The 26,790-nt window shown below is 36.9% G+C and overlaps 3 protein-coding genes across 3 annotated transcripts; 2 read left to right on the top strand and 1 right to left on the bottom strand.

The window, feature by feature from the left end:
* Positions 1-271: 271 nt before the first annotated feature.
* mrpl51 (mitochondrial ribosomal protein L51) lies at positions 272-5,539 on the top strand. The gene is made up of 4 exons (XM_038284356.1): positions 272-434; positions 611-698; positions 4,812-4,919; positions 5,225-5,539. Exons 2-4 carry the CDS (start codon positions 614-616, stop codon positions 5,419-5,421), a joined length of 390 nt encoding a protein of 129 aa, XP_038140284.1. The 5' UTR covers positions 272-434; positions 611-613; the 3' UTR covers positions 5,422-5,539.
* Positions 5,540-8,865: 3,326 nt separating this feature from the next.
* On the top strand, positions 8,866-14,557 carry LOC119783059 (vesicle-associated membrane protein 1-like). Its single transcript, XM_038284355.1, has 5 exons — positions 8,866-9,546; positions 11,536-11,689; positions 11,872-12,030; positions 12,342-12,393; positions 14,485-14,557. Coding segments are annotated over exons 1-5 (384 nt in total). The 5' UTR covers positions 8,866-9,544; the 3' UTR covers positions 14,502-14,557.
* Positions 14,558-19,523: 4,966 nt separating this feature from the next.
* On the bottom strand, positions 19,524-25,968 carry tapbpl (TAP binding protein like). The gene is made up of 8 exons (XM_038284211.1): positions 25,670-25,968; positions 24,303-24,515; positions 23,954-24,223; positions 23,631-23,831; positions 22,625-22,792; positions 22,427-22,527; positions 20,494-20,719; positions 19,524-20,142 (listed from the first exon to the last, which is right to left on the bottom strand). The coding sequence occupies exons 1-8, from the start codon at positions 25,713-25,715 to the stop codon at positions 20,075-20,077; spliced, it is 1,293 nt and encodes a 430-aa protein (XP_038140139.1). The 5' UTR covers positions 25,716-25,968; the 3' UTR covers positions 19,524-20,074.
* Positions 25,969-26,790: the final 822 nt, after the last annotated feature.

Genomic DNA, 26,790 nt, shown 5'->3' with positions numbered 1-26,790 from the left:
TTTCAGGTCGTTGTATACCCTTGATGATCTAATTATGTGATTTTTTTTTTTTTTCTTTTCACAGTGAGGTCATATAAGTACATTATACCCTTTTTTTATGCCGTGATCTTTAAAACAAAGCCTTTGTCCATAAAAGCTGGAGGCACAAAGCTACTTTCCATTCACCTTGTTTGCCCCCTTTTTCCAGTTTACACACATTACCAACAGCTCCCCCTGCTGGTCAAATGTATGTTTTTCCTTGCGCTGCTCAATCAACAATACGGCAAAGCCGCGTTGCATTGTGGGGCACAACGTAAAGATGGTAGCGGTCATAGAGAGCACGTCGAAGCGATCATAACATACTTCTATTTGTTAATTTCCTCCACAGTAAAGCTTTGCTGTTGCAATAGCAGAGGCCTAATCTGATACAGAACTGTTATTCTAAGAGAGAACAGGTACACGTTTAAAAATCTACTTTTACGCAATGTGTTAGCGGAAGCTAACGCTACAAACTGGTTGTTGATGATATAAATGAAGATGTCCTATACAGTTGTGTCTTTGTCGAGCGAGTCAGTATATTGAAATACTTCCAAAGCTTTAGTTTCAATGATTTTTTTTTTTTTTTTTTTAGGAGATGTTTGGAGGTTTGTTAAGAGCTGGGTCGACCTTCTTCCACTCTGCTGGAACACTGCTGCTCCCAGCCAGGACCATTTCTACAGGTAAGATGCTGTTCATCTCTTAAATTCCTATCATAGTCTACCTGTTTATGAAACACATTTGGCCACAGTCTACTACAGGGGCCACCAATTAAAAACCAGCAGGGTCTGAATAAAGAAAATCATTAACCAGTAAAGGTCCAGAGACATTTTTAATGGTTACTTTAAGCAGGATTTAACACTGAAATAAAATTAGATGTTTATGTATTAATGTTATACATTGAATAAAACAATATAGAAAATGTTTCCATTTTAAAATCTAAAGTGTTTTTGAAGTAGAGAACAACAATCTTGCAGTTTAGTATATAGACAATTTTCTGATTCAGATATTTTTTAAAACACCTGAGCTGACCATTTGTTTTTTGGTTTTTTTCTTTCTTTCTTTCTGCTTAATGAGAGCAGTGGGCTTTATTCTGCCCTGCAAGGCTTTAAACCTGGGTTTGAATGGAAACAAAGCCATTCTCAAGCACATATTAAGGTGCTCATTTTTATAGCCTGGATCCATATTTATTTTTCATTCTGTTCATGGTGGAGAATCCTGCTTTCACAGCAGCAGGTTGAGCTAAACATACTCTAAATGTTCAGGCTCTGCTCCGGTCTGGCCAGGTCAAGATCGGCTATTGCAATTGCACCAAACAGGAAAAAGAATGGCCAGAAGATCCGATTTGTCAAATTGAAATATAGTAACAACAGATCGGTAACTACAAGTTAGAGCATAATTCTTATTTATACTTACTTATTTATATATTTAAAAAAAACAACACTGTTTATTTAAAAGATTGGTTGCAAACTATTGGTACTTCAAAAGACCAGGAAGTAGATTTCTCATCTCCATCAGAAACTGCACCTATGCTGGATGCTGATGGGGATTTTTTTAATATGTCATATTAAATTAAGTGTTTATTTCTTCATGTTTTGCTCCTGAATTTAATGAGAATATTGCACATGCTCTCCTCGGGCTTTGAGGATAAGTCGGAGCTCAGCCATATGGCAGGAACAGCAGAGGCTGTAGGCTTTGCTTTGCACAGGTCTGGAGAGCTGCGGGGAGCAGGATGTGCGATTTAAAATCATTCTATCAATCTACTTTGTGTTGTTGGAACCACAAAGTGAGATCCTGCAGCCTTAGCGCCAATTTTTATTTCGTAGGAGTGTTCAGCATGTCTTCTCCTTACTATGGTTGACACTAGGGCTGCAACAACGAATCGATAAAATCGACTTTTAAAAGCGTTGGCAACGAATTTCATCATCGATTAGTTGTGTCGCGCGATTATTACGTCATCCGCCGCGCCGTCATCACTGCCTCTTGACTGAAAGAGGAAGAAAAAAAAATATGGCAGAGCGAGTCAGCTCTGCAGGTGCAGTGTTGCCAACTCAGCGACTTTTCAGACCCCTCCAGCGACTATTTTTCAAAAAAGCGACTAGCAACAAATCTGGCGACTTTTTTCGGTGTCACTGGCGGCTTTTGGAGTCTCTTACGTGAAAGCATGTATCGTTCCTACTCTGCCGTGGGGCGCCTCCCCCCACTCCCGCAGGAGTCCCTCTCAGCTCTGCAGTCAGAGCCTCAGCGTCCAGCCTGCAAATGAAGCGCGCATGCACCGGGATTGTGCGGCGCAAATTGATCACAATAATTAAAATAGCCTGCGCTTTGTAAAGCGAAAAAAGTCGTAACATGCAACTTTTTTCAAAAGAAATTAACATGGCACGGAACCACCATGTTTGTTTGGTTTTAAAGTGGGGAAACGTTACGTTAGTTTCTCAGGTAGCTCATCTGATGCTTTCCTTACCGTGTTAGTAGGTTACAGACAGTGATAAGGTTGGCTACTTATTTTACTTTTAATTTCATTTGAATTAGCTTAAGCAGCGTTTACATTTACTTTATAAATAAATTAACTTGCAAATTATGAGGGCAAGGCTTTTAAAGTTTAAATCTTCTGGCAAAGATAAAGTAAAGAAGATCCTGCAATTTATGGAAGTAAAGCAGAATAAAATCCAGCAAGATCAGTAATATGTCAATTAATTATCTGCCACATTCCCATGTAAATATCTGTCTTTGGAGGATGTGTTTTTTAGCACCCCTAGTTCTCTCATTTTTATTCCAAATACAATTTATAATTTGAATCACAGGGCTATTTTTATCTCTATGGTTCAGTATTTTCTAAAGCAGCAACTTTAACTGCTATACTTTCCTGTCTTAAAAGGCAGAACTCTTCTAGTCTAAAAAACCTCATTTGTTGAAATGGGGGGCCTATTGTTTGAACCCCTTAGGGGCTTTTAAAAACAAAAATGTCTTTTTTTGCGCTTTATGAAACAAAGTACCCTATATTTTGTGGATGTACAGCTACATTTCTCATGTAAGTTTGCATAGTTTTAACACAAACATTTATTTTTCATATTACACCAGTACAGTTAATGAGCAACCTGTACTTGTGTGCTTGTTTGTTCTGTCTAAAATGTTTATTTTGGAATAAAGAGGTTAATATAAAAAATATTTTTTGTCCGATTCATCGATTAATCGAAAAAATAATCGTCCGATTCATCGATTTTTAAAATAATCGTTAGTTGCAGCCCTAGTTGACACTGATGCAGGGCTAAGTAAACAGGCTAAGTAAAGTAACAGCAAGACATGATGGTTAGAAATGAACTGACATCTGTGTAAGATAAATATCAAAGCACATCCTGCAGAAAAAGCTGAAAAAGATGGGCAATGCTATTTTTCAGATGATTGCTCCTTTTGATTGTTTGGGCCCCTCTTTAAAAAACTGTTGAACAGATGCTGACAAGCGATGATACCTGATAAGCAATAATACATAATGGCGTAACTATCAGTAAGCAGAAAGTGCAGTTGGTTAGGGGCCACCGACTTTTAGGGGCCCCGTCACTGACACCTGGTTGGCCCCCTACGCAATTGTTGACTGGGACGAAAATTTCTCCGTAACTGACCTGATATTAGATTTACTGACTAGACCTTATTTATACCTCAACACATGGCAGATTTCAACAGTGTGGTGAGCCATTTAAACACGACACCAACAGCAAATCAGACAGTGGTACTTTTAATTGTTCATTAGACGGTTGGTAAAATTACACTCATGTAATATGTTTCAAACATCATTAAAAATCTTAAAAGAGTGATGTATTTGAGTATTTTATTTTTTACAATACGACTTGGAATTATGGGTAACCTAGAGCGTAGATTAAATCTATAACCGATACATACAATGTATTAGCGACGATGGATACCAAAATGAGGTACTTAAGCGGATTCCAGAAAAGAAAAGGCAAAGAAGAGCTGCTGGAAGAACAGAAAATGGGGGGTTGGATGGGGTGTTGTACTTCATATGGGGCCCACCCAGATAATGTTGCTTATTGTTGTGTCGTTACGCCATTGATGATACCTGAAAATTCTTCTAATCCTGACCCCAGTAAGAACTAACCCACTAATACTAGGTGAATAAAAATAAATCATAACCATCAGACTTTGATGGCCATATGCTGTTCCATCACAGTTAATTCATATGTAATATTTGAACATATGGGACAGTAAACATTATAAACTAGAAACAGCCGCTAATATAAATTCCTTATATAAATTTGTTATATTTCTTTAAGAACATTTAAAATAGTTACATATTTTTAAACCTTGGTAGATAATAAAACTAACATAAAAGAATAAAACCTTATTAATATATAATGAAAAGAAATATGATAGACTATATAAGAGTATAAGATAATAAATATATCAAAAACATTTAGTGACACTAATAAGGATGGAATTATAGCATGAAAAAATATAAATGTTTAATTCATTTATGCAGTTATGTGTAACTGAGTTACTCTGGGGACAACATACATTTTGACAAACAGATTTTAAAAGGTTTAATGTGACTACATATCAATTGTTCATATGCAGGTCTAATATTAGTGCAATATTCTAATCTCAGGATCCTTCACAATTTTTAGCAAACATTGTGCTGCCACCCCACGATCTAATGCAATATTTGCTTTAGAATAATGTTGTAATGAAAGTCAGTTCTACCGTATTTAGTTGTAGACATATAACTTGTGGAAACAGTTTTATTGAACTGCTTAATGATTGCAGCAATATCTTTTATTCAGGGACTTGCTGCCAGATCAGGATGCATGCTATTCCTCAGCCTAAAGAAGTTGACAGGTGGACCGAAAAAAGGAGCATGTTTGGAGTTTATGACAACATCGGCATCTTAGGTAAGTTATATATCCTTAATATTCAGTTCAATTCAGTTTATTTATATAGCGCCAAATTCACAACACATGTCATCTCAAGGCACTCCACAGTTCAACCAGATCATACAGTCAAATATGGCTTTTATTTTGGTATAAACATTTAGTCCATTTATTTTATGAAGCTTGTATGTGAATAAGATATTGTATTAGAAATTAGAAATAAGTGTTTGAAGGTGATTTCTTAACTTTAGATGGCATTTTTGTTTTATTTTTCCACACATTTTGTGCAGTAGTCTCATTTATTTCTTTTTTTTTTTTTTATCTAGGGGATTTCAAAGCCCATCCTAAAGACCTCATCATTGCCCCCTGTTGGCTGAAGGGTTTTAGAGGTAATGAATTGCAGCGTTTGATTAGAAAAAAGAAGATGGTGGGAGACAGGATGATGACTCTGGACCGACACAACTTGGAGAAGAGGATCCGCTTCCTCTACAGACGCTTCAACCGCACCGGAAAGCACCGCTAATACCGCAGCAAACCTCACTCAACAAGAACTGTCAGAGTTTTTTCATGTCAATTCATCATATGACTGTTATGTTGAGTAATTTAATGAGGAAATATATATTTCAGACATCGTGTACTTATTGTTTTGTTTTTCCTTTGGCCATCCCTAAACAAAAAGAACCTCGAAATACACAGAAAATAACATCATAAAATGATCATTTAGATGGCTTTTTTTTTTTTACATGTACTTCACTTTTTATGAAAGATTTTTATTTTTTTTTGTTTCGCCAGTTCAGAGTAGACTAAAGACTCAATCCCACTTAGTGCTTCAGCATAAATGAACAGAAAAGAGAAAAACCCTTTGTTCTCCCACAGTGGGGAAATTCTGACACTTTGTCCCAGCACTTAATTAAACTTAAAGAGAAATATACATGGGTAAATTGCAAGAGAAAATAGTGTAAAACTGATCAGGGTGCCCTCAATTGTGCAAAATTCGTATTCATATTCATACATAACACCCAACAGAATATTTAAAATGTATTGAAACCATATAAGCAATCCTCAGAGATATAGCAACTTACAAAGATCGTTGGGTGTATTTATTATAATAAATGGTTATAAAGTCTTAACATTAGCTAAAAGGAAGGATTTGCACGAACACTCCTTAGTACAGCAGTCTGTCACGGAAGGAGCTCTCCAGCTCCACAACTGCCTCTTGCCTTGGGTGGGAGACATTTTCCCACAGTGATGCTGTTTTGGCTGAAGTCCTTCCGACTGCACAGCCTGCACTGGGTTCAGGGTACGTCTTACAACAGAGCCGTTCTTGTTTAGCTCAGCTATAGACACATTGCTGCTGCAACAAACTCTTCTACAGCAGATGCCTGAAGCCAGAAGATGCCACCACACGGCACTTCAAATTACCTCAGTCTGCACTGACATTTTATGGTTTTTTTAAGGTGAACAAAGTATGTATATGGGGATCTGATTGGGTGACAAACCTTCAAATCACTTGAGTCATGTTTTTTAAAGGTAACAATCATTGATTGATTCAAGGATACTATTTGAAAGCAACTTTGTTGTTGATTCAGCTCCACAGATCCAGCAGCATCAATGTTATGGGTTTTAAGTGTGTTTGTTTTCTTTTGCACTGCTACACCAAGGCTTACTAGATTATCAAACGGGTAGCATAGTGCCAACAGGATTAGAGTTGTCCAGGTTTAATAAAAAAAAGAATGCAGCATGTCAGTTAAATTGGCTCTTATAAGGGAAAGGTGTCTGAAGTTGTCAGATCATAGTATGTTTATCAGACCCCTAGTTGACCTCTTTCTATCAATCACAACTGACTGAAAAACTTAATCTAAAAAATAGGATGTAAAGATAAACTGCCTTCCTTTATATAATTACTAAATGTGCTTCTTTGTCCCAGATAAATATTTCAGTGCCAACTAGCTCTAATGTAAAATCATTAACAACTCCACATCTTACCTTTGGAGGCAAATGAAACTTAACATTTATTGCAGTAAAATGTGACCCTGATGGTTCTGCCATGTGGTAGTATGTGTATTAATTTGATTTATTGACATTGACAAGTTTTTAAATGGGGTTTTCCTTTAGTTAACTGAAGGAAACGGATATATATCTTATAGCATAACTGATGGCTATTCATTTAGCTACTAAGAAAACAAGAATATAAAATGTAGTGTTTTCTTCTGGATTGTTAACAGAAAAGCATGAGAAATCCAAGTGGATAAAACCATATTTAAATGGGTCAGGATTTAATGGCTTGCTGGCAGAAGGCTGTGTTCGGTGTTTGGCCTACTCAGTGGTCTTGGGGACACAATCTACTAAAATGAGTCGTAGGAGCATTTAAACCATTATCTGCCAGTTGTATATATTTTTCTCTAAAATTAAAGGAGAGCTCAGAAAACTAAAGACCATTTGCTAAAAACAGCTAACTACACTAACCTTACAAGAAAAATAGTACAAAACCAATATGGTCACAAGAACACCATAGGTTATGTAAGCCTTAATAAGAACATGTTTGTAAAATTGAACAAAAATACCAAATTAAGTCTTAAAACTAATGAATAAGAAAGTAGTTGAACCAAAGGCACAGCAGAGAATTTTTTTACTGCTCACAAAAAATTTAATCCAAGAAGAAAAAACAGATTATTTTAAAACTAAATCTATCTGTAAATGCCTGATACTGTGAGGTATAGTAAAAAGCAGGATTACAGGTTTACCTATCTTCATGGTAACGTTTGGGTCAGTGGTCTCAAACTGAAATCATTGGGGGACGGTGTTCTTCAGCAGTGAGATGAATCCCCTGACAAACACATGAATCAAATGGCCAAACTACAACACAGTCAGTTTTAGAGATTCTTATCTGACTGATGTGTTGTAAGAGATAAAAGGCAGTGACTCTCAAGGACCCAGCGTTTCAGACCACTGCTGTAGATCTCTTCTACATGCCAACCCTTTTTTTTTTTTTTTTTTTTTTAGAGAAAAGCAGTCCTTTCTGCTCTACTACTATAAAAGCTTTTGAAACAAAACCTTTTGGTGAAAGAATGAATGTGGTAAATCAGCTCCGACCCTTTGTTAAGTATAGTGGAGGATGGATGATGCTGTGGGCCAGTTTCTGTTGCAAAGGCTAACTTACCTAAAAAAAATAAAAACAGGCTGGAGATAGTAAGCTAGCATCAAGAGGTCAGAGAAAATTTAGATTAAAAAAAACAAAAAACCATGCTGGGTATTCCTACAACAAAGCTTTCCTGATGCTTGGATCAGCCTTTAATCTGAACATGTTTCCCTGAATGAAACAAAAGCCCAGGTGACAGGGTGAGTTTTCTAGTTTGGTTCCACTTTGCTCTTATTGTAGAGACATATATATATGTAAACAAATAAATTTGTTAAGAAATAAAAAAGAATGCATACTGTTTATAACACAGTAGAAAGAAGTTTATCAATGTGTTGAAAAGAAGCCTGGAAAAATAAAGGGAATGAAGCAATAAATAGATGAATGACAAAGAAAAAGTTTTGTTTAAAACACCCATAATTTGCTCATAATGGATAAATATTTTGATCCAAATTAAGAGTAAAAGTATTAGACTATCTTAAATCAACACTGGCATCCATATTCTTCATTTGCTTCAAGAGCTCAGTTTTCCACGGCTGATTTAACTGTTACTGTTGTTGAATAAATGGCTCTGTGTGGAAGTGCCCACGGTGCGCATTTTAACGGGCTGGATTGGAAACACAGGCAGCTGCAAAGAGAAGTGGGATACAGTAGCTGGGGGGTGATTGACAGAATCCCGGGCCAGGGAGAGCAAAACAGCCGAGTCAACACTCCTCTCTCTGGCTGCCCACTATACCGCAGTCTGGTCCCGCCATGGAGAGCTGCAGCACTGGCAGGAGGCAGGGGAGGGGAGGGGAGGGGTGCCGCACTGTCGTTGGAATCCAAGTGAGGAGACGCATTATTGCAGCTGAAACACTTTGCACGAACCAAAGTACCGCACTTCCCCCCCATGATTCCCAGAGAGAAAGGGAGGAGGAAGCAGGAATCAAACTGTTTTCTCATTATTGCACTTTCTTTCCCCTGATCCAAAAAAAAAAAAAAAAAAAAAAAAAAAAAAAAAACAGTTTGTAGCTTTCCTAACAGGAAACTACTTAGCCTGCCAGCCAATCAGCGCTGCGTCCTCCATCAGCATCTAGGAGCAACTCAGGATCACTTGGAGGAGCAGGACGCAGCATCCCCGCTGGGATCTGGACATCCATGGATTCACCTCTTGGCTGGAATATCATTTAACATAGAAGCGCTCCTTTTCCTCGCTGTTCTCCATCACTCCCCTGCCACACAGTGAGTTATCACCCGACCTGTATCCGTGGCTCGGTGTGTTGCGGTACTTTGCGGACGACTTGCAGCATAAAAGCATCGCTTGAAGATCGCTTCCACTGCGCCAAGAAGAATCCCCGCCCATTTCTCAAGCAACTTCAACCTCTCTACTAACTAAAGCCTTTTTTTCTCCTGGATAAGTGCCTTTACATCTGCCTTACTTTCATTTTTTTTAAAGAAAGTAATTCATATTATTACTTTAGGACTCCTCCTCTCCGCTGCCCGTCAGTCAGTCCAAACAGCTGCATAGGAAATGTGAGTATTAATGCGGATTCTTTATTGCGTCCTTTTTAATGCAGCAAACAATGTGAAAGACGCTAAAATAGGTTTAGAAATATCAGTTTATATACCTGATGTGTTTTGTAAATGAGTAAATAATCAAATATAAGCTGTTTTATTTCATTTCGTTGCGCTTTTTGCTGACGCAAGTGAAAACCCATTTCTTTAATAATTTATCTAGAGTTGGACCAACGCCACAGTTTATCCTCTGGGAGAGCAAACTGGGACAGTTTATGGTTTTTCTTTCCAAAATTACATGCATTAAAATAAGTAGTTAGATATGGTTTATTTTTGGCTTTCCTGTAAGCTGGCTTTAAACATGATTTGTATTTTCACATTCATGACAATAAAAAATACTGACATGATATTGTTATCTAACGTTTTCTGAAAATTAATTTTTTATTTTATTTATTTATTTATTTTTCTCCCCTGAGCAGCAGAGCCCCCCCATCCCATTAACATAATGACCACTCAACTGGCTACATAGCAAAATTCTGTTTATACATAAAATATAATGTAAGATTTCTGAATGAGCTGAAGCAAATAAATTTCTGCATTTATTGCAGTTTATGTCCATTCTCAGTTGTGCTCTCCTACCCAACTCTCCATGAATTCATACTTGACACCAGCTTCATACACTTCAAAAAATAATGTTACCGTTTTTGGCATTTGCTTAATTATATTTACTTACTTTAACAAATGTTTATGTCCTGCCCTGCTAACATGAAACAATTGTGTTAAACTAACTAAATATGATTAAGTAAATGCCAACAACGGCTACTTTAATTTTTTTTAGTGTAAAGCTTCTAAAATTCTGTGAAAATGTCAATTTTTCGTTTTCCTGTGCCACTCCTGTGGCCCCCATGTGAACTTTGTGACCCTTATTCCCAGCAATGCCTTAGTCTCTGCTCTCTTTGTTAATGTTGTCTAATTATTATTAGTGGTAGTTTTATTACGGTAATATTTTTTGTAATAATTATTTAATTTTGAACCTGTTTTTTTCTTTTTGCGATTTATTTTTTTTTCATCTATCCTTTTAACAGATTGATTTAGAGTTAATTATTAGAAAAGTTGTCATCCATTTTATCCCTGAACCAAAAAAAAAAGTAATAAAAATAAAAAGTCACTCTTCATTCTTTATTGTTTAGCTTTCTTTTTGAAAAACCTCTGTGAGGTACTTCACAATTTAAACAAAATTTAGGGCTTTAAGATAATTGGAAAAAAACTTGCCATTGATTAATCTTGATGTCCCTCATCAAAACTTTACGATTAATTAATCATATGGAAAGTCAAGATTAATCAAAAAGCTAAAATATATCATTGGTATGAAAAGTTTTGACACACGACATCAGCATCCACACAGTCCTTTGCCATTAATTATATTGTGGTGATGATTATAATTGAATATATTATTGAATCCTAAAGCTTCATTCTTTTATGTGTTCTTTCCTAAGCTGATGTTTACTATGAGGCGTATTTTCTAACAACTAGAAAACAATTTTCATAAAGTTGTTTTATTCTCACTTAAAGGCCCATCTCATTATTCCACATGAGGACTGGACAGATTTAACACTTTAACCCAGAGACCACATGAAAGATTGGTGAAGAGCATTTTTACAAGTTATTTCTGTAAATCTGACTTCTTAGTTGAAGCAACAACATTAAGTTGTTTTAAATATAATTTAATCTTCTTTTCTCTCCCTATTTGGGATATAGAATTGGCATTTTGTTGTTTTGTCATCTGCTAATGATAACACTAAACCTGTATGTATTTATGTATTTAGACAGTCAGTCATTAAAGAATAAATGTGAAATGTTAGTTTAAATTGGATACACTAAAAACATTTATATCAGAGAAAAAAATATCTTAATCCTATTTTAGGTCTATTATGTAGCATCCACTTCAAATAAGTGTTTAAAAGTTTTAGGTCATGATTTAATTTAAGAGTCTTGTTTTGTTTACAGGTCTGCCCCCGATGCTGCTGCTCCTCCAGCTGCTGGACCTCCAGGTGCTCCTGGTGCCCCTGGTCCAGATGGAGCCCCAGGTGGTGGACCTCCAGCCCCACCCAACACTTCCAGCAACCGCAGACTTCAGCAGACACAAGCACAGGTTGAGGAGGTGAGATGAAGCACGGAATGAACTTGGTTAATTTCTCTTTTAACTGAAGTGAAATGTCTCATAGGGGGGAAGGCGCTGAGCTGTCCTTTGTGATTTATCTGTTTAGAGAAGCAACTTTGAATCTTTTAATCCTTTCTGTTCTCCTCCTTTGGTGCCAAATGCTGTCTCATCTCTGTCTCCAGGTGGTGGATATTATGAGGGTGAATGTGGACAAGGTTTTGGAAAGGGACCAGAAGCTTTCAGAGTTGGATGACAGAGCAGATGCTCTACAGGCCGGAGCCTCCCAGTTTGAAAGCTGCGCAGCTAAGCTAAAAAACAAGTACTGGTGGAAGAACTGCAAGGTGGGTGCGTTTGAGTGCTTCATCACAGAAAACCTAATAAGGATCTAAATCAAGCAAAAGCCTGCTTGCACTCGGTTTTCTGTTTAGGGGAACAGATTATAATCTGTTAATGAGCTTCTGCAGATTCCCGCAATGATGCTTCAGGGAAACTGGAAGAAGGAACATCTGCTAATGAAAAGTCTCTGTGGAAACTAAAAGGATTCCTTAAATAAACGACATGAAATGCAAACAGTAATGGGTGTTATTGTGTGGCTCAGATGGCGTCTTAAGCGTAAACACTAAAGAATTTTGTCTTTATTCTCTTTTAATAGATGATGATCATGATGGGCATCATTGGAGTCATTGTAGTTGGAATAATATTCTGTAAGTATAAAATGCTTTTGTTTTAATAATTGTAAGATATATTGGTTTGATTTGTTCTTAAATTAGTTATGTTACAGTCAAAAATTAGATGGGTTTTGTTGGGATTTTTATGTGATAGATGGTGTAGAGATGTGATAGTCTACGTTATAGCTTCATGATTTTCTGACCATGCAGGTCTTTCTGCATTAAATTTACATTTTTTCCCCCTGTATAAGTGGACTATCTCTGGCACTTCGGCTCATTGAAAAACCTCATTGTTAGATTTATTGGCATCTCGAAATGACCCATATAGGTGTTAGTGATGGGCAGAGGGATGGATGGATGGATGGATGGATGGATGGATGGATGGATGGATGGATGGATGGATGGATGGATGGATGGATGGATGGATGGATGGATGGATGGATGGATGGATGGATGGATGGATGGATGGATGGATCTACCCACAAAGAGTTATTGCTGTGCTTTCAAAAAGAGTTGGTTATACTAAGTATTACATGAGGCAAGATAAAACCAGTATATGTCATATATTTTACTTTTACTTGTAAATAGTGTGAGAAATCTTGGATAGTTTTTATCTCCAAGTAGCAAAGTCGGGCAGTTATTAGTATTTATGCCTTGCATCAAAGTTCTGGGTTTGATTCCAGGGTCCAGGGTCCATTTCATGAAACAGGTTTACCAAAAACTCTAAGTTGTCTAAACCTCAAAACAGGGAAACTTTGACTTTTCCGGTTCACAGAGAAAGTTTCTTCAACCTCTGTTTCAGTCACAGTAGTAACATTCTCCCCTGAACTAACCGGGTCAGTAGCAGATTTTCTTCTGTAAACTCAAAGTGTTCTTTGTCTCTGCTCTCATTACAGCCTTTCACATTGTTTTATTTCCTGCTTTAGTCAGATTTTTGTTGTAATTTTGTTGATTAAAAAAAATCTATCTATCTATCTATCTATCTATCTATCTATCTATCTATCTATCTATCTATATCATTCAGTAGGTCCATTACACATTAAGTTTTGAAAACAAACATTGCATGTCAGTTTGACGAGGATCTTATTAAAGAATGATCTGCACTTTTTCACTGAGGCTTAAATATTTATACCTAAACTTATAATGGCCGTTTGTCTGCAAAAATCCACTTAACTGTGTAGAAGAGACTGAATCAGCATGAGGAGGAATGCATGAGACGATCCACAGGTTCTATATATTTAGAACAACATTTTGTTCTTCATCATCACCTGCTGCCAGAAGATTTCACCTAAATAGAAACATTGATCTACTACCATTCAAGAAATAATCCAGTAATATTTTCACGGTAACAACAGCTCTGGCAAGGCATTTTAATATCTACTAGTTTTACTGAATATGTATTCCTGATTTGTCTAAATGAACATTTCAAACATACATTCTCCACATTTACAATAAACATTCTGGATGTCAATAAATTAATTTCATATCTCCATATTCCAAAAATGTTTTTCAGATATCATAAATACATATTCAGTCAAGCTGATAAATGTCAGAACGGCCAATTAAAATGTGTTAACATTTCTAGATATATAACACTTAATCCTTAATAGTAGATTTTTTTTTTACTTTCTACAATTCAGTTTCTGCTACAAAAATGTAATTTGGAAACTATATTATTACATTTAGGTCTAGGAATGTGATTTTGAATAAGAAGAATCTTATTTAGTGATATACAAATGGAAAAACAGAGGAGAGTGCTTTTAATAAATGTAGAAATGGCAAACCATAGCCCACTTTTTATTAACTTATGCATTAACAACAATCTTTGCCTTCGCCACCTTCTTCTCTTTTGTAGCTGTAGCACTGTTTCTGTCTTTTAAACACATTCTCCTATTTTCATTTTATTTTTTTTTTGCATTTCTGCATTTAAATCTCTACTTTGTGGGGTGAAATAGGCAATTCCTGTTACATGTTGTCATGGTGACTCGTTGAATCGGTGCTCCATTGATAATGGCTTTTCATACTTGCTGCGCACGTGTTTAAATCTTTTCTACATTTTTTTTTTTTTTACTTCCCCTATCCAAGAAGCATTAGTCTAATGGCTTCCACTTTACCCTTCTTTTGCAGTGTACTTCTTCTATTGAGCTCCTGCCATCATCACAGATGAACTCAAACCGAAGGACAACATTACAGGGAAGAAAAAAAAAAATGAAGAATACCTAGCGCCACTCCTCCCTTCAATCAGCCTTTCTCTCTCTTCACACAGTCTTCCATTGAACCTTCCTCCACTTAAAAAGTAGTGTTCCTTCATTTGTGTCTCTGCTCCCTTTGTTCCCCTTTCCCCACCTTCCTCCTTGCTGCTTTCTCTCAGTGTTTCTCCACGAGGTCTCGCTCACTCTCTCCAGTCTCTGGCCCTCATGTATAATTGAAGGCTGCTGCTGACAGACGGAAACCAGGAGGAAAGATAGAACGACAAAAGGAGAAGGTAGACAGAACTAAGGGGAGATTGAAAAAAACAGTTCTCAGTTAAGCTTGTCCACCTTTTTGTCATTTTGTTCTAAAGAGACCTACATTTGTAAATTGATAGTAACATGATAAACTAATACCCACAATTCACCCAAACTATTTTAGTCATTGCTTATTACTAACACATTAGACTAGGAGTAAATTTATTTCTGTTTTTTTTATTCCAACATGTGCAGTCATGAACCTCCGCTCTGAAGCTTTTACATGTCATTTATTCCACTTCCTATACAAATTTCTCTCACCTCAGTCTCAAACTTTCGCAGGGTTGACAAAGAAGGAGAAATGCAAAAAAGGGAGAAAGCCTGTGTGAAAAGTTTAGCCAAAAAGGTTGATTCAGGAAAAAAAATGTAGGAGTATAGGAGCATAGTTTCCTGCATAAATACATGCAACATGAGTCATGATCTACAGGCAGAAAGAGATGAATCAGCCACACTGGGGGTTTCTACCTTAGGTTGTGGCATTACAGTCAAACGCAAAGAAAGAATGACACGTGAATCGGCTACTGACAGACAATCTGTGCGCCTGAAAGGACCCATAGGAAGGCCTCTTAACTCTGATTGGACAGAGTTGCAGCCATAGACGGATGAATGTTCAGCGTTGCATTAGCAGCACAGTCGGTGAGTTTGTTGTTTTTAGAGTGCATTAGAAGCTAAACAAGGACAGAATTAGGATTACCCCAGAGAGCCACGTGGCTATCATCCCAGGCCGACATTCATTGGTCACCTGCAGTAAAATAACAGTCAGTCTGAGGCATTTGTTTCTAACCTGCATGGCAAACAGTATCCTTATTTGTGTGACCTGTGTATCTGCCATTTCTTAATCTTACTGCCGATTGTATATTTTCTTTCCTTAGTGGTTTTACGGACCTGTGTATAATGTCTTTCTGATCATATACTTACTGCTTATGCAATGTGCAATGCAACAACGCTCAGTTTGCCAAAATGTGTCACTTGCTTTTGAGATCATTATTCCAAAGGACTGCAACCAACTGCTTCTGTAGTAAATCATTTTAGGAATCATGTAGAGTAAATATAAGAGAAACATTGTACAGACATGGAAATTTATGCTCCTGAAAATGTGTTTATATCAATTACTTCAGGTTTAAGAAGACTGTTGGTTGTACCTTAAACCCATTTCATTTCCTCTAAACTGATTTTCAAAATAGTGGAAAAAAATCAATTATATGAAAAACTCATAGTTAAAATGCATTTATGCATAACTGTAGCGCTAAGCCCTAATGATCTGCTGATATTGTACAACAATGTTTGCAGGTATTCATCATATGAAAAAAGAAGAGATTATGTTTTGTGACTTGAACATAGGATAAGAGATGCAACTGAAATTTGCACACAAAAAAAAAACCAAATGCATGTTTACCACTTTTGCTGATGCCAATAAACAAATCATGATCTGAACTGCACCAAAATGCTCCTTCAGGCTTCTTGTCTTTCTTCTACGTTTGCATCACTTAATTGTTGGAAAACAATCTTACATAACCACATGGTTATTTTTCCTTCTGAATATACAGTGCTTTGAAGTATTTGTCCCTTGACAAACATTTTAGATGCACCACCCATAAAGGAATCAACTTTGCAGTTTTCTTTTAACATTTAGCCTGAACAGCCTATAAGCCAATGACAGCATTTCAAATAAGTTTTTTTAGACTGAAACTAAGACCCCAAAACCATTTTGCATTTATTAGATGTGGATTTGCTGGTACACTCTGACTGTCAATGTTGTTGTCCTTGGGCAAGTCACTTCATCCAAATCATCTACTGATGGTGGTTAGAGGGACCAGTAGCACCAGTGTACAGCAGTGTACAGCAGCCTCGCTTCTGAATGTAGTCTAAAGCGCTTTGGTTTAGTCTCCTGACTTGATAAAGTGCTATATAAGTACTATTTACCATTACCATAAAGTTTAGCCAGTATAGTGATATTTGATATGCATATTCTTCAATTCAAGAGGTTTATTTAATAAAATGAAGTTATCTACCTTTTGTGCTTATTGTCTCCAACAGACTGGATTCAACTACAAAATAATACAAGCTTATTATTCTCTTAATTGCTTCCTTTTTTATCCCCCAAAGTCAAAGCCGTACCATAGAAAAAAAAAAATATATTGATTACATCAGACAGTCTAACCAATGTAGGCTTAATAAGTTTATTTGAAACGCTAAAATAGAAAAAGACAATGCAGGAAAAATATGACAAGAGATTGAAACACTAAACAATTGGAGCTTTTTAAAAAAAAAAGACCTCGAAAGTAGGCTTTCTTAAGTGCAAATTAGAATAGATAAAAAAAAAACAACATTTATTTCCAAAGTACCATATCTTTCTGTCACCAGTAAATTAACACATTTTGTTTCCACAGGATCATCATTTCACACTAATCATACTGCGTCACACAGTCCCTCTGCTAAAGTTTTCTATCTATAATAATTTTTTTATTTCTCAAAAATGACTCATTATGACTGAATTTTAGGATTTTTAAACTTACAACTGAATGATTATCAGTTTAGTAAAGCTGGTTATATTGGCTTGAGCAGCAAAAATCTGTCTCAGAGCCCCTAAATAAATCCAGTAACTCACAGTTAGCTCACATTTACGGTTAAAATTATTCACATCTCTGACAATTTTGAATTAGTTATTTATTTTTATTTTAACAACATGTTTCTCCATTGGGAAATACACTATATTGCCAAAAGTATTTGCTCACCTGCCTTGACTCACATATGAGCTTAAGTGACATCCCGTTCCTAATCCATAGGGTTCAATATGACGTCGGTCCACCCTTTGCAGCTAGAACAGCTTCAACTCTTCTGGGAAGGCTGTCCACAAGGTTTAGGAGTGTGTTTATGGGAATTTTTGACCATTCTTCCAGAAGCGCATTTGTGAGGTCGCACACTGATGTTGGACGAGAAGGCCTGGCTCTCAGTCTCCGCTCTAATTCATCCCAAAGGTGTTCTATCGGGTTGAGGTCAGGACTCTGTGCAGGCCAGTCAAGTTCATCCACACCAGACTCTGTCATCCATGTCTTTATGGACCTTGCTTTGTGCACTGGTGCACAGTCATGTTGGAAGAGGAAGGGGCCAGCTCCAAACTGTTCCCACAAAGTTGGGAGCATGGAATTGTCCAAAATGTCTTGGTATGCTGAAGCATTCAGAGTTCCTTTCACTGGAACTAAGGGGCCAAGCCCAGCTCCTGAAAAACAACCCCACACCATAATCCCCCCTCCACCAAACTTTACACTTGGCACAATGCAGTCAGACAAGTACCGTTCTCCTGGCAACCGCCAAACCCAGACCCGTCCATCAGATTGCCAGATGGAGAAGCGCGATTCGTCACTCCAGAGAACGCGTCTCCACTGCTCTAGAGTCCAGTGGCGGCGTGCTTTACACCACCGCATCCGACGCTTTGCATTGCACTTGGTGATGTATGGCTTGGATGCAGCTGCTCGCCCATGGAAACCCATTCCATGAAGCTTTCTGCGCACTGTTCTTGAGCTAATCTGAAGGCCACATGAAGTTTGGAGGTCTGTAGTGATTGACTCTGCAGAAAGTTGGCGACCTCTTCGCACTATGCGCGTCAGCATCCGCTGACCCCGCTCCGTCAGTTTACGTGGCCTACCACTTCGTGGCTGAGTTGCTGTCGTTCCCAAACACTTCCATTTTCTTATAATACAGCTGACAGTTGACTGTGGAATATTTAGGAGCGAGGAAATTTCACGACTGGATTTGTTGCACAGGTGGCATCCTATCACAGTTCCACGCTGGAATTCACTGAGCTCCTGAGAGCGACCCATTCTTTCACAAATGTTTGTAAAAACAGTCTGCATGCCTAGGTGCTTGAATTTATACACCTGTGGCCATGGAAGTGATTGGAACACCTGATTCCAATAATTTGGATGGGTGAGCAAATACTTTTGGCAATATAGTGTACATTCATTTGGTGGAGCTGAGCTTAAACCTGATAGTCTAGGAAGGAGATAAAGATAAGGAGGATGGAACGGAGGCCTTCATGCTTCAAGGACTTTCAACTCATTACCAAAAATAGCAGCATTGGAAATGTGGTAAAAGCATCTCAGCAGCTATAAGAGAAGTAAGGCTGCTGCAACTAATTTGCCAAATTGACTAATCTGTCTATAATTTTTTCAATTAATCGATTAATAATCGGATAGCAAAAGGTTCCTATCCTTTTGCTATCCGAATATATCTGACTATACTGCAGAAGACTTTTTCTGAAATTAGACCAGGTGAAACCAAAACTTTTTCACTTGAGGAGTTCTGGATAGAACATATTGACAGACGGAAAAGTTTTTGTTATCTTAAATTAACATGTTAATATTTTTTAAACAATTTTGGTATAGTTACTGCTCTAATTGGGTTGCTCTGTTAGCTAAAGATACGTTTTAAAGCCTCTATACTGCAGCTAATGATTAATCGATTACCAAATTAGTTGACGATTATTTAAATAATTGATTAATTGCAATTAATCCGAAGAATTGTTTCTGTGCTAAAGAGCAGTTTGACTTAAAGCTGGCAAATGCTTTTCCCATCAAATATTAAGAACCATGTTGTTTTTTTAATAATAATAAAAAAATCATTCTCACATTGTCTTTTTACCAATTATAAAGTAAAAAAAAACAAGTTGATTTCTGCAAAACGTATGATCTATAGAGAACAATGGCAAAAGACAGTTAAAACACACACACACAAAAAAAAAACATACAGGATTTTTCATGTTTTACATTCAAGTTTCTATAAAATACCTTACATAATTTATTTCAGAGAAGGGTTAATCTAGACTGCTGTTTTTGTTGGATTTATACTGCAATGACATTTAAAGTTAACCCCAGGAGAGATGTGCAAGGTCCTATTATTTCTTCCCATTAGAAAATTGAGTTCTAGCGACTTAGAGATCAGTCTTTCCTACTTTAAATAAGTTACCTGAAGAGTTAAAAGTATATAAAGTTATGACAGACATGAAGAACCTCCAGTGGCTTATCTGCAAAAGAAAGTGCTTTTCTTGCTAAAACTGTCAGCAAATTACAGCATAAAAAAGTTCCACAAATCCCAGAAATAAAAAGCTTCAAATTCAGCAACCAAAATAAATGACACCTGAACATGTTTACATTTACAAAAGAAATTATATTCAAGGCTCAGTTTCAAGTCGAAGTGATCTGGGAGTCGTTTTATTTCATAACCTGGTAGAAGAAGAGAACAGTGACGACAAGGAAACCAAGAACCCACCAATAGGAATCTGCAGAGAGATAAAACAACAAAGTTTCTTTTAGACACAAGAGAAAGAAATGCTAAAGGTATAAACTCAAGTAAATTTTCTTGAAATAGGCCAACTTAACTGAGGCATAAAATTCTATTTTGAAAAAGTGATCAGAAAACTAAAAAGTAAAGTTTTTATAATCGAGAATATTTATATTAAACATTAAAAGTCTAACAGTTTGGTCAACTTTGTGCTTTTCTTGCACTGAACATGATCTAAACAGCCTATTAAGTACATGTGACTGTGTTTCTTAGGCTCTTTGAAATTATTTCACTATATTGATCGGTTACTAAAATCACATTAGCCTTGCAGTTTGCAGCAGATACATACCTGGTTGGGGGCTTTCTAGTACTATACTGATATATAGTGGATCATCCAGTGCTGGGTGGGAAACCTTGCAGGTAATCTTGGTTCCTGGTGAAAAACTGGGGGGGACTGACAGGTGAGAGGACAGGGAAAATGTCCCGTCCCCATGCTGCCGATGACTGCTCAGAGAGCCCTGATGTGGGAAGAGTTTTGGCTCTGTTTCTGTCGGAGGGAGAAAGAACCACTCCATCTGAAAGGCATGAGAGAGAGGGTGATAATGACTGATAATCAGGAAAATACTATTATTAGAAATACATTTTGTGTGGTTGATTTTTTTTTCACGTCACCGCAGAGGATTTTGTTTTTATACTTTATTTTATAAGCATTTTAGCTATAAAGAACTGAAGTTCGTTTATGTAAAAGGTGCAAATCTGCCTCCACTAAAGTTTTTCTCTTAATCTGTTAAACATTAACCTGTTGATGGTCATTGAGCATCGAAAATTTTAAAGAAAGGTTTTTTAAAGATGGAGTATTTTAACTCTTCAACCACTGCATTTCTGTGTTGGTTTGACCACAAATATTTCCTTTTTTAAGGAGAGGTTAATAAGAAGGACCACAAGGGGGCGATATAAGAAGCCTTTCCATCAGAGAACAACAGAAAGTGGAAACTCAAGTTTTTTCAAGACCTCTTTCTGCTACAAATACAACATTTAATCTGTGTGAATATATATACGACTCCCACATTAAGAAATATTTGTTATGCTCATATTTGCACTATGCTATCTGAAAATGGTTTAAGTGTTGAGAGAATTGTTAGTCTTTCATCCACTTATTACATTTGTGGCTGAAGATGGAAAAAAATTTTCACTGAAGTAAGGCAGATAGCTGGATCTGTGACCAACAAGGCTGAATGAGAAATGCAATATGATGTATCTTGCCAATATCAACAGTGACTTCCATGATGAATCTGCAGTTCATGGGTAAAGAGCAGCCGGACATATGCTGAGGTTGATAATTTGCTGCTTCTGTTACTTCAGGGTTTTTCACACTTGCCTAGCAGAGCGACAGCCCTTGAATGTGCAAAACAATTAATCCTGCACAGAAATCAATTTAAACATTATCTCATGTTACAACTTGGAACCGTTAAAACATATTAATCCACTCATTTTAATGTTGTGCATAGCTCTTTTACGTTTTCTGATTGTATTGTTTTTCGATGTCACTTTTCTAGTCACTGAAACATGCATTAGGTTATACAGGAGTTTTGTGACAGCAGTGATTTTCTTTATGTATTTTCCTTAATATTTAGTCAATAAAACTGAAAGACTGCTTTGTTAAATTATATTTATATCTATTTTGCGGGTAAAAAATGGTCCTCCTAATTGTCAATCATTCTGGTGATGTGTTTACATAAGGCCATCCTACGTGCTCGCCCCATTAGCTATCTTTTTCTGGTCATAATCACTTTCAGGTGTATATTTGTGGTGAGCGATGCTTTCAGACAGTCATTGAAGCTCACCTTTCTCACCACGGTTCTTTGAAAATGGCCAAGGGTCGTCAATGCAGACGTTCGGACACAGTAAGTTTGTATAAGCTATGACAACAGCAACTTTTAAACAGAGCGTGCACAAGGAGAAATGGCCTTGTGAACGCTCTCGCACGCTTAACAGGTGTTCTCTCTCGTGAGCAGGTACAGGGTTGTGCAATTGCCTTTTTTTTAAGTGTAGAGGGGGCTTCTTTTAAAAAATTAGCGAAAATCCTCAACAAAACTGTTAAGATAAATAAAACATTGAAAGAATTTACCATTTAAAGCGAAGACAACAGAAGAATTCATATTACCTAATATCTAATACTTTCAACCTAATTTACTTTAATAACATTGTATGTTTCTCTCCTAATAAATAAATGCTCATGGCTATTCTAAAAGGCAGCTGTGTGTAAAAACACATTTACTAACCTCTGCATCTAATGGATAGTATTTAGCACAGTGACAGCTCAACGTCTGTGGAGTTTTTTTTAAGACTAACTTCTCCTCCGACAGAGAAACCTGTGGTGGTTCTGGGAAGAAAATCAACAAGTGGAAAAGGTATACAGTAAACAAAAGAAAGCATGGATGCTTAAAATGATGGTAAGATCAGATTAGAGATAAACTTACGATTGATACGGAGCTGGATGACCTGCTGGGCATGAAAAGGACCCAGATTGACTGTACAGATGTAGGTTCCTTCATCTACAACCTTCAGCTCCGTCAGACTCATGGAGACATTCCCCTCACTGAGGACCTGAGCAGTATCCACCATAGAGCCTTTTCTCTCACCATGAACTAAACACAGAAAGTCATATAGTAATATTCTCCTTACTCTGATTACTGCCTTCCAGTTGTTATGGTGGCTGCCGGATGCCACTTTAAAAGGAAATATGTTATTAAGTAGTATTCTTTTTTTGTATGTGAAAGTAAAACAAAAGGATTTTCACATTTTTGCCTTTTTGAAATGTTGTGTAAGGTGACTGAAAGATGAATTCAATTTGATACAATTTGCAGCTTCACAGCTACAGTAAAGATCATAGTAAGGGTTCTGCCTCAACACCTGCATGCTTATCTTAAACTTTTAAACATAAGCCCCGGTTATACTGCAGTATATTCAAATATCCTGTGATTTTTATAGCTGATTAAAGTTGGCATGGTTGCAGGTGACCATCTCCAGTAGGGGAGTGAGATGCAAGGCATATACATGCTTACAGGTGCTGTAGGGCGGCTTTGCCTGCATGTTTTTGGACTGTGAGAAAAACCTAAGAAGGCCTACCTTAGGGAAACTTACAGATCCATGGAGGAGAACCTTCAGACTCCATGCAGGAGATCCCAAGCTGGGATTTGGACAAAGCAACTTCCTGCTGCAAGGCAACAGTACTATTGACTGTACTGTAGAGAGTTTTGAGTGAGATAAAGCTACCTAGTTTATATTTCCTTTAAGATATTTTACATTATCTTTATCTCAGTAAGTTTCTTATTCATGCACCTTATAATATATGATTTTTAGTAGGCTATACAAACTGAATATAATATATAATATATATATAATATATCTCACCTAAATCCATTGGGGGGGGCTGTGTTGCACATAAAACATTCAATTCTGTTGTTTACTCTTTATAACACTCACCCACTGGGGCCCCTTCTGTGTCATCTAGCCTTGACTTCATCTCAAGCACTTTCCTGCCTATCCCTCTGTGCTGTAGACGCCATTCAAGGCCAACTTCTGGTGCTAATGTTGCTTCCTCCTGCTTGAACCCGCAGTGGAGGAGAACTTCTCCTCTCAGGGGAGCAGAAACAGAATTGATGTCGGAGAATACCAGGAATATCACTACAGTCCAAGAAGGCAATGAAAGCAGGGGAAATTTTAGTATAAATTAAGTTTTTTTACAAAGAGAAAAAAAATCTGGATGCTTTTCCTTGTTAAACGCAACATTGACCTTTGTAATTTACCTTTAGTTAGCAGAGTTCCTGATTGGCTGAGAGGTAAACTGAGCTTGTTTTGCGTCAAGGTCTGCTCATATTTATCAACTGGTAGTGTTTGAAGAATGAGTGACATGCTGAAGTCGAGTCCCTCCACACTCAGAGAAACCATGAAATATGCTGGATCAGAACTTTCCGGAAGTCCTCGAGGAGTGTAACGACTTATCTCACACATCACCTCCTGCTCGTTACAGTCTGCATGGAGCAACAGGGCAGCATTGGGGATCTCAGGCGAGGATACTGCCGAAATAGAATGAGACGGGTTCACAAACTGTGCTGCATTTACACCGATTAATAATTTCAGAACTAAAAGGAGCACCTTTGTTCTCAAACAGGAGGAGATCGGGATCAGGGATGGAGGGGGGAACAAATGGAGTTAGCGTGTCAAGTGATTCCTCGGGCCCCACAGGAACATCTCGAAGGACCAGAGTGGCAGGAGTTCGGGAGAAGAGAGCGCCACCTCCCATTCCTCCCAGTCCTGTTCCCTCCTCCACCAGAGAGCAGGAGAGAACTACATCAGCGAAGCCATCAGCTGGAAGACAATGTGAAGAAAAACAATTTCTCAGAGGCTCATAAAATTGTTTACTTTGATGAAGTAAATTATCAAATAATTATCTTATTTGATGGTAAAATGAAACTAGAAAGAGATAAACATGAAAACTTCTTCCATGGATCAGACTTTTTTTTTTTATCACTGATGCTCCATTGGATTGAAATCTGCAAAATGTTGAAGCCAAGTCAGATTCTCAAATACTGTTATGTTCTTCTTAAACAATTCTTAAACCCACTTTTCAAAGAAAAAGCTTATGATATTTCTAAGAGAGGCTACAGTGAACATGCAACTACTGCAAAATACTTTGTCAGGTGGTGCACATATCAATAACCCACAGATTTCAGGATCAAAGGTTTCCCTGCAGAACTCCAGTGTCTAATTTCTTTCTCCACTAAAGGTGCATTGTTTTCAGGTGAACAAGCACCAATCCATCAACTGGATGTTAAAGAAAATATAATTAGTCATACCAGACACATTTATCCCACTGCTTTATGGTCCTGTATAGATTCTTTTACACATTACTCTCTGTCACCTTTTGAAAGTGATTTGGCCTCCTATTTACCCTTTTGGGCAGGTTTAAAAGCGGCTGGCCTCTGTGTATCTTAAAATAGACATTTGTCCTGTTCAACAGATAAAATGTAAGGACAAAATCTTAATTGCTGTCACACCTGTGAAGAAGATGCTCCCTTTTTATTTTTTATTTGTTTGGTCATTGATGACTGTCAGGAAGCAACATTTCTCTCTTGTAAAGATTATTTGATTGTATATTTTTTACATGGGCATTTAACTGGGATGTGAAAATGGGTTTTGTGCATATTTGCATTTCCTAATTTGTACATTTTTTTTTTACAAATATAGTATTTTATTGTTTTTTTTTTAGTCATTGCTTCTTTTTACACACCTTTTTAGTATTAATCTTCAGATGAAAACGCAAGTTTACACTAAGAAATAACAGTTTTCTTTTTCTCTTCAAACTCACAATAATATTCTTACAGTTAAGATCGTTTTCAGATATTTTTAATAAGGAATAGGCTACTTAATAAAAACGTGGATATGATAAGCTGTAAGATTCAACTTTTAATTGCTGCAACCGAGCCACTAGCAAACACTGACATTAGTATGAGTTATCTTACCATTAACGAACGTCAAAAAGCATCCGAAAAATAATATTTTAATCATCGTCAAGGAGGAAAAGATCCGTATACTTTTAGCTGAAAAAATGAAAGAAAGAATGCACCACAACGCTTTCACTTTTGATTTCACCAAGCTATAAACGCGTCATAATGATGGTGGCTTTCTAACGCACAGGATAGATTTTGGACCGATTCTTCGCCTCATCTGTGCCAATCATTAACTAGACATTTTTAGCTGTCATAAAATATAAAGTTAGACTCGGAAGGAGTAGAGGTGCGCAGATAGGATCTGCATTGGACATGCGCAGAGCGCAAAACCTTATGGAAAATGAAAGCACGCGCAAAAGCTTCAACCAATCAGAGAGCGGTGCAGATAGAGTCATGGGTTACTATGGTAACATTTCATACAGGTATTCTTAACAATATTAGACATATGAAAACAGAATATTTTTAATTGTTACTCTTGCTTTAAATGAAAAATATTAAAAAGGTTTCTGGTTTCAAACTTAGAAAATTTTTGTTCAATTTTACAAACTTCAGAATTTTATCAACATTTTTCATGGAATTGTGTCTAAACCTCAAAGTTTGTTGTATTCAAACCATGCTGTGCAACATGGTTCTAAAATATTTGATCTACACCTCGATTTTTTTTTACTTGGCATAAACCAGAATTTGAACTGTAAACGGTATTCCCAGGAGTTTTTTTTTTTTTTTATTTAAATCTCACAACATTTCATCTTGCAAGGTAACCAGATCATATTTTTGATTTGTGGAAAAATACAGGTACATCCATGAATTCAGGGTCAGAAGGCAACGCCATCACGAAGAAGACTGATGACTGATGACATTTCCTCATGCTCTCTTGACTCCTTTTATAACAACATTTAATCTCCTACATTACAGTGTGAAACAATGAATTATGTAAAGTTAGCCTCTTTTTTTGTTGCAGAAAAGTAGTTTTATTTGAAATTACCAAATAATTCTACTGTATAAGGTTTTTCCAGCTTGAGGCAATGCAAACAAAACAGATGAGTTAAATCAACAAATCTGAGCATTGTTTTTTATAGGTTGAAGCTAAAAATCCATCTAAACCATCTTCCAAGCACATTGTTAAACATTAA

The sequence above is a fragment of the Cyprinodon tularosa genome, unplaced genomic scaffold (assembly GCF_016077235.1).
Source record: "Cyprinodon tularosa strain WSP-4 unplaced genomic scaffold, ASM1607723v1 ctg2, whole genome shotgun sequence".
NCBI lineage: Eukaryota > Metazoa > Chordata > Actinopteri > Cyprinodontiformes > Cyprinodontidae > Cyprinodon > Cyprinodon tularosa.
This window is presented reverse-complemented; position numbering and strand designations above follow the sequence as displayed.

Excerpts from the sequence above, each read along its gene's own strand:
- LOC119783059 (XM_038284355.1), top strand. Across the intron at positions 11,690-11,871 it reads CACAAGCACAGGTTGAGGAG|GTGGTGGATATTATGAGGGT; the intron begins GTGAGATGAAGC and ends CTCTGTCTCCAG. Across the intron at positions 12,031-12,341 it reads ACTGGTGGAAGAACTGCAAG|ATGATGATCATGATGGGCAT; the intron begins GTGGGTGCGTTT and ends CTCTTTTAATAG.
- tapbpl (XM_038284211.1), bottom strand. The coding sequence starts at position 25,715 with ATGATTAAAATATTATTTTTCGGATGCTTTTTGACGTTCGTTAATG. Across the intron at positions 24,516-25,669 it reads CTTTTTGACGTTCGTTAATG|CTGATGGCTTCGCTGATGTA; the intron begins GTAAGATAACTC and ends ATTGTCTTCCAG. Across the intron at positions 22,528-22,624 it reads CATCCAGCTCCGTATCAATC|AACCACCACAGGTTTCTCTG; the intron begins GTAAGTTTATCT and ends TTTTCTTCCCAG.
- mrpl51 (XM_038284356.1), top strand. The coding sequence starts at position 614 with ATGTTTGGAGGTTTGTTAAGAGCTGGGTCGACCTTCTTCCACTCTGCT. Across the intron at positions 699-4,811 it reads AGCCAGGACCATTTCTACAG|GGACTTGCTGCCAGATCAGG; the intron begins GTAAGATGCTGT and ends TCTTTTATTCAG. Across the intron at positions 4,920-5,224 it reads TGACAACATCGGCATCTTAG|GGGATTTCAAAGCCCATCCT; the intron begins GTAAGTTATATA and ends TTTTTTATCTAG.